At 40.8% G+C, this 11,724-nt stretch overlaps 1 protein-coding gene across 4 annotated transcripts in view; it reads right to left on the reverse strand.

Annotated features, from left to right (window-relative positions):
* ZNF532 (zinc finger protein 532) overlaps positions 1 to 8,044 on the reverse strand; it is a gene marked incomplete at its 5' end in the record, with an annotated part of 41,945 nt that extends 33,901 nt beyond the window's left edge. For all 4 annotated transcript variants that reach the window (XM_083354794.1, XM_083354793.1, XM_083354792.1 and 1 more), the window contains one exon: positions 5,705 to 8,044. In XM_083354794.1, coding sequence (XP_083210920.1) covers positions 5,705 to 8,044 — 2,340 coding nt within the window. The remainder of the gene's footprint in view (positions 1 to 5,704) is intronic.
* Positions 8,045 to 11,724: the final 3,680 nt, after the last annotated feature.

The following is an 11,724-nucleotide window of genomic DNA, read 5'->3' on the forward strand; positions in this document are numbered from 1 at the left end:
TTTTTTTTAGCTTTCTGGAGTGTCAAGTTTACTCAGGCATTCATCCCTTGCAGAAGATGGGTAACTGATAAAAGAAAATACGTATCCGTAGAATACGTTCTAGCTCAAGTTATACAAGAGTAAAAGGAGAAAAATACAGGTGGTCCTCACTTAATGACCACTTGCTCAGTGACCATTCGAACTTACGATGACACCAAATGAGTGGTACTTATGACCAGTCCTCATAATTATGTCGGACACAGCAACCTCCCCAAACGTGTGATTCCCATTTGTGGCTTCCTTTGCCAACTTCCTACAAGCAAAGTCATTGGGGAAGCTGGCAGGAGATTACAAATGCCGATGATATGACATCCTCACTTAATAACCCATGGTGATTTGTTTAGTAACGGTGTATGGAAGCGCTGGAGTTTCTGTCACTAAGCAGCATGTTCACATGATGTCGAGTGTTATGACTGCACTGCATAGCGACAGAAATTCCAGCCACAATTATTATAGTTAAGGGAGCACTACCTTACCTATCCTTATATACTCTACTAGAAGGAAAAGTGTAGGCAATATTTTATTGGCTAGGTTTTGTTGGCCATGACTAGAATCACTAGTGATGTATCACTAATTATCTTCCTTACTCTAAATATTTAGGTCAGGGGTAGGCAACCTCGGCTCTTGTATGAGTCATGGACTTCAACTCCCAGAATTCCTGAGCCAGCATAGCTGGCTCAGGAATTCTGGGAGTTGAAGTCCATGAGTCATACAAGAGCTGAGGTTGCCTACCCCTGATTTAGGTTTTCATTAATTACTGCTTTCCCTTAGTGGCAAGCTGCTCTGTGATGTTTATATAGATTTTATGTATGTTACATATTGATTGAGAGCTGCCCAGAGTTGGTTGATAGATGGACGGCTATATAATTTTAATAAATAAATAAATATAGTATCAAGGAATGCTAGTGAAAAATTGCAGGAATGCTTCTTCTAAATGGAACTGTTCTCATTCCTCCACACCTACAACAAGCTGGAATAAAAACTTTTCAGACTGAATGTCTCTAACAGAATATTTATTCTTTTTCTTCACCAGGAAGAAACATAAATGCCTTTGAGACAGACTTCCGGTGGCTCCGCGGCGCCGGAGACAGCCTTCCCGGGCTGCCCGCGGCTCAGCTGAGTGATTTTTCGCCCGAAACAGCGCCGATCAGCTGTTCGGGTGAATTTGAAGCCCCCTCCTCGGGAGAAGAGGAGGGGGTGAGCCCCCAGGTAGGGGTCGAGTTCTCCGGGGCCGCCTGAGCTTGGAGCTTGGGCGGCTGAAGGATTGAACTCCCCCGTAGCCTGGGCTGCTCCCAGCTGGCTAGCGTCTCTGCTCCGGACTTTATGGAGCAGAGCCAGGCGTCTGCGACCATCCCTGCTTGAAGGAGAGACTATGAAAGGAAAAGAGCAGGCAGAGCAGTACAAGAGGGAAAGATGAAGAGATGAAGAGGATTATTTTATTTTACTCTCAAGCTTGATGGACTTTGCTTAAAACTTAAAGTGAAAGTGCGTCACAATTGTAAGTAAAAGATGGCGGCTAAACCTCCCCCTAGAACTTTTCGGAGTGCTGGAAATTCTCCGGTGCAACAACAATCATTACTGCAGGCGTTGCATTCTCCTGATGTATTGACATCGAAGGATCTTGAAAAACATACCCAGTTAATTTTGGAGTCAATGGGTGTTAAATTTGCACAGATGGAGGAGAAATTGGAGAAATTGGAGCAGAGAATGGAAGAAAGGATGGAGCAGAAACTTAGAGAGATGAAGGTAGACATTTTGTCCTCAGTGCATAAAGTAGCTAAATGTGTGGAGGTGCTGGATGATCAAGTGGAAGACTTGACTCAAAAGAATGCTATATTAGAAGCAAAAGTATTGGAAATTGAAGATTTAAAAGACAAAATGGATAGCGAACAGAGTCTGGCTCAATTTTACCAGATGCAGTTTGCTGTTAGAATTAGAGGCCTAAAAGAGAATATTAAGGAAGATTTAAAGCAGCTGGTTTCTGAGGCTTTTGAGGGGGTATTGAACCATCCAGCATCTGAAATAAAACAAGGCATGGACAAAGTGTTTCGTGTGAATTCGTGGATTGCTAAGCAGAGAAAGTTGCCTAGAGATGTGGTGGTTTATTTTGTAAAAAGGGAAATTAGAGATGAAGTTATACAAGCTGCCTATGATACTAAAGTTGTGATTGCTGGTCAAGAAGTTTTGGTTCTAAAAGAAATTCCTCCAAAGATTTTAAAGAGAAGGAAGGACTTTATATTTCTTGTGCAAGAGCTCAAGCAAAGAGATATAAGGTTCAGATGGGAGATCCCAGCTGGGTTGAGCTTCATGTATGATGGCAAAAGGTACTGTTTGGGTACTGTGAAGCAAGCGCATGATTTTTACAACAATGTTTTAAAAGCAACCCCATCAACACTTCTGGAAGCTGCAGAGGGATCTGGAGAAGGAGAACATCAAGAGGATGAAGATGGACAGATAGACGAGAAGGGTACAGGAGGAGATCAAGCTGCAACTCTTTTGGATGATCCTAGAGAACAGAGGGTGACGCGTGCTGCCTTAAAACGCTCAAAAAAGATTAAAAAATAAGACCAGTAGAAATCTATGGAACTTCCACAATATACTTATAGTCAAGTGGTAGTTGTGTTTTTAAGAGTTTTGGGATGATATGTATGGTAACAGAATGTTCAATTTGGAATTAATGGACAATTTACTACAGAGGAAGAGGAAGAAAGTTTTGTGGGTTAATGCGGGTTAATTTGTGTAAGAACTATCTATTATAGCCTATTTTGGCTAGAGAGGTTAATAGGGATAGGTGCTTGTGATGTGTAAGTGAGAATATGTCTAGGTAATAGTGAATTGTGGAAGAACATAGATGGGAATGATGCTAGTTTTCTTTTATTTTAGTTCTTTATACATATTTAATTGTTAAGGATTGGTTTACTCTATATAAGCTAGAGAGTGATGGATTTTAGAGTTTATAATTGTTAGTATATGATTGTTTATGATTGCTTTTTAGATATATACCTTGTATTTTGCTCTGGGAAGTCGGGGGGGGGGAGGGGGGGAGGAGGGGAAGTAGAGGGGGGGGAGGCAGGGGAGGGAGGAGGGAGAGGGGGAGGGGGGGAGATAGGGGGGAGGTAGGGAGGGGAGGAGGGAGGGGGAAGGGGGGTTTTTCAAAGGAAAATTGTATTTTAAAACTTTTCAATAAAAAAAAAATGCCTTTGAGACAAACAAAGAGGCCTTGGATGGTTTTCTTCCCCCTCTGCATATATACCATCTAACAGTACTTTCCTCTTTTTAAAACTTTGTGCTACATTTTTACTTGGACAGCCAATTGCCAGAGAAGGTTTAAAGAAATGAAGTGCACAGGTAGATAGCTGGGCTTATCTCTTCTTTCGTTGTCAGTAAGTGGGAAATGTCAATTATTTTGGAAGAACATATATTAGCTTGTGGAATTTTTTGTATGTATTGTTACCACCATTATAAACCTTTAATATAAAGCCCACACTGGCAGAGGATATAGAGTTACTCCATTTATCCCATTTAGTATAGGAGATGATGAGCCAAGCACAAAATCTGCCATGTAAATGAGACAAAAACTATTAATTTCTAATTTCTGAAAAAAAAATTGGCAAGCTTATACATTACAACAGACATACTGTTTACATGGACTTCATGCAAAAATATGGCTGAAAAGACTAAAGGCCAGAATAAAGAAACTTTATAGAAAAAGCTTGACTGGGAGGAAAAAAGCAAAGGTTGCCTCAACTTGATTGATGAACTGGAAAGTTCCCATAAATCAGGTTGCATTATGCAACTTAAGCAAATAGCAAGATTTGCTAACATTAATTCAAGCACTTATAAGAACAGAAAATGTGTTAAGTAACTCTTGATTGTCAGAACCAAAGGTCACATGAAAAAAACCTTTAAATCTCAGCAAGGAATGAATTGCCTTTTGCTGTCACTCTGCTTTTCATTCCCTCATATTCATCCATGTTGAAAATGTCCAGCATGGCATATTCAAGTAATGATGGTTGCTACTAAAGAAAACAGAACATACCAACAAAACCTCTAACACAGCTATTCCCCAAACGGTGTATTTCTATTGTGTCTTTAAGATTTATAGGAATTGTTGCTTTCTGTATATATAAAGGTAAAGGTAAAGGTTCCCTCGCACGTGTGTGCTAGTCGTTTCCGACTCTAGGGGCCGGTGCTCATCTCCGTTTCAAAGCTGAAGAGCCAGCGCTTGTCCGAGGACGTCTCCGTGGTCATGTGGCCGGCATGACTAGACGCCAAAGGCGCACGGAACGCTGTTACCTTCCCACCGGAGTGGTCCCTATTTTTCTACTTACATTTTTACGTGCTTTCGAACTGCTAGGTGGGCAGAAGCTGGGATGAGTAACAGGCGCTCACTCTGTTACGCGGCACTCGGGATTCGACCCGCCAAACTGCCGACCTTCTGATCGACAAGCTCAGCGTCCTAACCCACTGAGCCACCGCGTCCCTTTCTGTGTATATATATATATATATATATATATATATATATATATATATATATACATATATATATATATATATTCCCTTTATTATTTTTATAAATAACACATGATGGTGAACATATCTAATGCTCTTTCTTCCTCCTACTTTCTACTTTCTCAAGAACCACAACCCAGTGAGGTGGGTTGGGCTGAGAGATAGTGACTGTCCCAAAGTCACTGAGCTGGCTTTCATGCCTAAGGTGGGACTAGAATTCACAGTCTCCTGGTGATTGGCCCAAAGTCACCCAGCTGGCTTTCATGCCTAAGGAGGGACTAGAATTCACAGTCTCCTGGTGATTGGCCCAAAGTCACCCAGCTGGCTTTCATGCCTAAGGAGGGACTAGAATTCACTGACTTCCATTTTCTAGCTTGGTGCCTTAACCACTAGACCAAACTGGCTCTAATATCTGATAATCTAAGGTTACCATGTTGGAGAATGTTGCAAGTGAACCTACTAGTCATATAATAAGGCCTGACCTGTAATTTACATAATACTTATTCCCACCAATGCCATCCTTTTTAAAAAAAAAAAAAAGTTGCTTGGAGTAACAAGAACAATCTGTAGAAATGCAGAAAAAGGCATGGAGAGAATGGTAGCATCTTTTTTCTAATTCACTCCATTTCCAGATCCCAACAAAACTCACAGAGACAAGGAAAATGAGTTAGTTCCATAGTTATGGGTTTAGTCTATAACTTTCATTAGGCGATTCTGCACTAATCTGCAGAAATGTTTTACTGCAATGTTTCTCAAGTTAGTCACATTAAGATATGTGGACTTCAACTCCCAGAATTCTTAAAGTGGCTAAGGAGAAACACTGTTTTTACTGCTTTACACTTATTTTAGTTTCTGGGCTATTATAGTTCAATTCTGACTTCTCAGTATAGATCTAAAGAGATACCTGTAACTGTATCCTTATATTCTAAATGAATTAAGCACTAGGCATAAAGGGCTAAGTAGGAACTCCAAGCCACTTTCGTTCTTTCAAAGCAATAACTACTTTCCAAACAATTCCTCCCAATTTAAAATTATCCTTCCACTGCTTTGCTACAAAGAAAGTTATGCTTAAAAGAAAACTAGGAAAAATCCCCCATCCAAAAATTTTTTGCACATGGCAAAAATACTGGAATGTAAACATAAGATACTGTACTTGTCCACTTGAGTCTGCAGCCTGCTGGAAGTGGGTGGCTAAAGACGTTTCATCTTGGAAAACTTCACTGCATTCCAAACACTTCAGACTGTGCCTGCACAACTTCGAAGAGTCTTCATCTAGAGGCATGGCTGGTGGAACAGGAGTGCTTGAAGGAGCTGATATAACTGTCCCAGTTATGCCCGACTGTATCTTGGTTATGGTGTGGGTGCCCACTCCAGTGGAATTCTGAAGAATGGATGATGTAATAGAACTATTGCTTGTGGGAGAAGCTATCATCTGATCGGCAGGAACTGGCTTCAAAATCAAATGAGAACACTGCATCACCACCCCTTTCTCTTTGTGACCCCGAGCATGAGAAAGAAGGCTGCACTTGTTATAGAAAACAAGGTTTTTTGTGCAGTGGTTACAGGTGACTTCGATCCGCACGCTCCTCCTATCGTAGTGTTGGGTCAGACTTTTTTCAAGGGCAAAGGCGTCACCACATTCCAAACATTTGTAACCACGTGTGGGTAAAGTGATGCCTGCATTTATAGGAGGACTAAGATTTGGGATGTAAACCGGGACAGGGTTAACACTGCTGAGCACCTTGTTAAAAGCTTCAACGACAGAGCTCTGTAAAGATGACACCACCTGAACCCGAGACACTTTTTTAGAAGGCTGAGAAGCTGCTGCAGAAATTATTGCCTGCTTGATCTGTTGTTGAGGTTTGGTGAGCACTTGGCGGAGTTCAGAGGTGGTCTGAGCACTTTGAGGCAGTAGATTAAGGTTGGCAAGATGGACTGTCTTTGGCACAAGTTTTGCACTGGCAAGGCTCGAGGCGGGCACCACAACTGTTTGCTGCTGTATAGCATTGGCGGCTTTGATGATGGCACTGCTGGCACTTTGCACCGAAGCAGCGGATATGACGGTGGCTTTCACCGTGGTGTTGTTTGCAAGTTTCAGATTTATCACTTGTGATCCTGCCGTCTTGACAGCCGATACGGGAAGAAAAGCAGTTGCCACAGGCTTAATGGTGACTTGTTTGGGAGTGAGTTCTGCAGAAGCCACAGTGTTGGTGACCACCGTTGATTGGAGAGGAGCCCTGGGGGGAGAAGAAAGAACTGCAGCAGAAGTCGGGGAAGATAGCAACGATGTCACAGAAGCCACCATGGAAGCTGCTTGCTCTGGTTTCCTACCGCTGTCCAAATCAACTTCAGGCAACACACGGGTGACCGTTCTCTTGATCTCCCCCGATGACGTCTTGATGGTTTTGATGCGCACCTTGGGGATGGCTGGTGTTGAGCCCGCGGGTGATGGTGGAGAACCTTTGCTGCTGTTTTCACTTGATATACTCCTGGGACTGTCAGGTTGTTTGACAGAGGGCTTTTTTGCACAGTCAATGAGACTCTGACATTCGGGGGATTTGTCCACGGCCCGGGGGCTTTCACTGGTATCTTTCTGCAAGGGAGAAGATTCCCTTGAATTGGATTGTGGGTCTTTACCAGGGTCCGTGGCTGCTTTCTTAGCACTTAGAGCTGCAATGGCAGCAATACAGGAAGAGAGTTTTGCTGATGATTTTGCTTTAGCCTGGGAATGATTGGTAAGAGTTGCTTCTCCTTTCTCCGTATTTATTTTCCCGTCGACTACTCTGTTTTCAAGTAGTTTCTCGGAATTTTCTTTAAGCAACTTATCATCTATCTTCCTAGCTTTAAAGGGTTCGTAGTGACCTAAAGTTGATGGGTTCGTTTCTGAATCTCTTTTAGACACCTTGGGTTTATCAGAATTACCTGAACCTGCGACTTCATGTTTCATCAGGTTTTCTCCTCCAAGTACTTTTAACTTCTCATAGCCCTGCTGGGAGACAGACCTTGTTAAGACATTTGTTCTGAAGTTTCCACGCAGGTCCTCTTTATCTGGAGGGTCATCAACCTCAATTTTTTCATCGTCGTCGAACTCTTCAGCACTTGAGATAGGACTAAATTGGTTAAAGGCAGACTCTTTTAGTGTGTTTTCCGAGACGGAGCCCTCGTCTTTGAGCAATTTACCTTCCTCTTTATTATAACCTTCTAGAGCTGATACTGTTAAAAAACCATTGTGTAACCCATTGCCTGTGGAATGGTGGCTGTCCTTCTCTGCTCCTTCAGAGGAATCAATTGTCCGCACATTTTTCACAATGACACTAACACCGACGTCAGATGAGGATGGTGCATGGGAATCGTCCTCAGGATGGACATTCTGCTTTATGTGGCTCTCGTGATCCTCATGGCCAGATTCAATAGCCGCTTTTGGATCAACCATATCTGGTATGTCAAAGGCTGCAAGCAGATCATCAAAGTCTGGAGTCTTCATATCTCCCATGGTCACGTTAGCTTTTTAGGAGTCAATCTGCAAAACGAAACAAAATATGTTTAATATCAGCACCTTTTGTTCTTTCAAAGCACTATCAATGCTTCAAACAGTACCCTACTGATTTTTTTAAACAAATCTTCCATTTTTAAATACATTTTTAAAACTATCAATGGAAATAAAGCTTAAGTGCTTTTTTTTTTAACTGACTATTCTTCCAATCCATTAGCGAATGGTCTAACTTCTCTAATTTTTATTGAAAACTCACAACTATGGAAACTGTTACAATTTTAACTAATCATACCAGAAATATTTAATATACTATACAGATAAAACATATCAGCACTACATCATCAAAGTGATGAAAACTACTAATTTTAGCTCTATTTAATGAGTTCACCACATTGCATCGAATGAAAAAGGTAATTAGCACAGAGTATCTGAATAAAATTACTGTATGCATTTCACTGAAAAATTCTTATCCACGTTCTTTACTGAGCTTAATATTTTAAAACAGTATCACAAAATTCTATTAAAACATTTAACTCAAACTCAGTACTCAATACTCAGGGTAGCTCAATTTGTTCAGCATCCTAACACAAAAAAGAAATTTGTGTCCCTCTCTAGGAATATGAGACAAGAAAACACCTATTGGAGAATCGTAATTATAATGTCTGATTTGTACAGGAAAAAAGTTTCAGGAGAAAAATTCCTAACAGAAACAGAAATTAGTATAATAGTTCTAAATAAGTATATTCAGGGTCCAATGAATACCAAAGAAAGAATGACAATGTATGTTCCAGCAATGGGACAAAAATTATTGAAAGATATTCCTTTGTCAAATGAAGGGGGAGAGGGATTAATTTGTATGTACCAAATCCTCCTTATGCTACATACAAAAATGGAAACTATGTTTAATATGGATGCATTCAAATTATACCAACATATCCACAATGAAAAATATATAATTCTGCATACTGATGACATAAAAATAAAATATAGCTAGCTAGCTAATAAGAAGCTTATACAGAATAATATAAAGTAAAGGTAAAGGTTCCCCCGCACATGCGTGCTAGTCGTTTCCGACTCTAGGGGCCGGTGCTCATCTCTGTTTCAAAGCCGAAGAGCCAGCGCTTGTCCGAGGACATCTCCGTGGTCATGTGGCCGGCATGACTAGATGCCAAAGGTGCACGGAACGCTGTTACCTTCCCACCGTAGTGGTCCCTATTTTTCTACTTTGCATTTTTACGTGCTTTCGAACTGCTAGGTTGGCAGAAGCTGGGACGAGTAACAGGCACTCACTCTGTTATGTGGCACTCGGGATTCGACCCACCAAACTGCTGACCTTCTGATCGACAAGCTTAGCATCCTAACCCAGTGAGCCACCGCGTCCCTAACTTAATACATGCACATGTAAAAAAGCACCGTACATCCAATGATAATTTAATTTTAGGATTTTATGTCTAATTTCAAAAGTCAACCTCAGCAGTGGGCAGCAATGGGTTAAGTATAAAGGAAAAGGTTTCCCTGTCCAGTCATGTCCCACTCTAGGGTGCAGGGTTCATCTCCATTTTTTGGGCAAGGGAGCCAGAAGACAATTTCTGTGGTCTTGTGGCTAGCATGGCTGCACACCAAAGGAACATGGAACGCTATTACTGTCCCACCAAAGTGCTATCTATTAATTAACTACTTGCTGTTAACCTTCATACAAATTTGGCTGTAGCCATCTTCACTTCATTTTCGGTTGCCACAGTGATGTATTCTCTTAGCTTAGATATAACAATAAACTGTTCTGTGGGAACCAAGGTCAAGGTGCCTAAGTTTTGGTGGGCTAAAGCTACCGTTACAAAGCCCGCCAAAGTAGTTAATTGGGGATTGTGATTTATGATATACTGCAGGGGTGGGGAGTTTAACTTTTTACTTTGTAACCTTGGGGGGGGGAATTTCAGTCTTGGTTTCACCTTTGTTTATGCCGATACTATGTAGCCAATAAATGTGCTCTTTGAGGAAAGCAATTACCTCGGAGTTCTTATTTCTACTGGTCTCACCTATTGGAACCATGACATTTGCACTTGTATGCTTTTGAACTGCTAGGTATTAAGTAGGGGCATGTAAAATATAATGGAATGCTCCAATCCTAGAATGGATTATTCCAACCTTGGAATCAACCAATCTGAGTGTTCCGCAAAGGTGCTGACCCATGGATTGGTTCATTTGGAGATCTGGCCACTTTTGTTAACATAGATAATCCTCAACATACGACCATAAATGGGACCAGAATTTTAATTGCTAAGACATTTGTTAAGTGAGTCAAGTCTGACTTTATGACCTATTTTGCCATCACTGTTAAGGGAATCATTGCAGCTGCTAAGTAATCATTGCAGCTGTTAAGTGAATATATGGCTTTCCCCTTTGACTCTGCTCTTCGGAAGCTGGCTGGGAAATTTGGAAATGATGATCACACAAAAGTAACTAACTTTTTTCAGTGTCATTGTAACTTTGAATGGTTGGCAAACAAATGGTTGTAAACTGAGCACTTCCTGTACTTGGAATGCAGTAATTTATTCCAAAGTCAGAACAGTTTATTTTGGGGTAAAAATACTCAATGCTGGGACATTTTGCCTGCCTATGTTGTTTTGACACAAATAAAGCATTTTTAAACCACATCAAGGAGATAACTGCAATGGCAGACTATCACTGTAAACCAGGATTTGGCAAAAACACTCCAGGTATGAGCACCAAAATACTAAATACTAACAAGGGTGAAACTCTTGCAAAATCCTTTGCAAACATGGTGTGGTTTTGGCAATGCACGGAATCTCATGCATTCACACATGGTATCTTGAAAACCTGGATGTTTTCATTTGAGATTTGCAAACTTTGCCTGCTCTTGCTATTAAAAATAGTTTATATTTAAATTGGGGGTTCCACAGAGATGATCATGCGTTGGGAGTGATTCTAGTTCAGGGGTCTTCAAACCTGGCCGTTTTATGACTAGTGGACTTCAGCTCCCAGAATTCCTCAGCCAGACAGGCTGGCTGAGGAATTCTGAGAGTTGAAGTCCACAAGTCATAAAAGGGCCAAGTCTGAAGACCCCTGCTCTAGGTGATGATCTCTGCTGTAAACCAGAGGGAACAAATGGTGTTTGGAGATGAGAACCATACTGGCGTCTCAAAACATCCAGCTGTAAAAGCTCAGGCACATTTTAAATTTTGCTTAAAAAAATCCTTGTTTCAAACTAAATCATAATCCATCTTAAACATAAAGTTCAGTCTAATGCTAAATCAAAATACTGTAGAAGCAAAAATAGCTGGTAGGGAAGAAATATGAACAAACAGTTTATCTCCTCTCTTTCTCTTTTATCTTTATAAATTGCAGCTTATTATGCTCTGAAAGCACCTACTGTGGTAAACAAGTTGCTAGTGATTCGGTGTAATTTTAAATTGGCTTGGCAAGATTATTTGAGCAACCTACTTATATCTGAGTTATAAACATCTGAATATCATAGGCAAAATGAAGGGTTGGAATGAACAGTGTACATGCCAGGTGACTCAAAAATCTTATTAACTGCAAATTATGAGGCTCAATTTATCCATCACTCCTTCTTGCTTTATCCAAATTTTCCATTACAATATCTAAGAACAAAAATATTTCCTCCAATATTTTTTGCCTTTTTATTGAATGTGCTCTCC

Source organism: Vipera ursinii (assembly GCF_947247035.1).
Source record: "Vipera ursinii genome assembly, chromosome: 2".
Lineage (NCBI taxonomy): Eukaryota > Metazoa > Chordata > Lepidosauria > Squamata > Viperidae > Vipera > Vipera ursinii.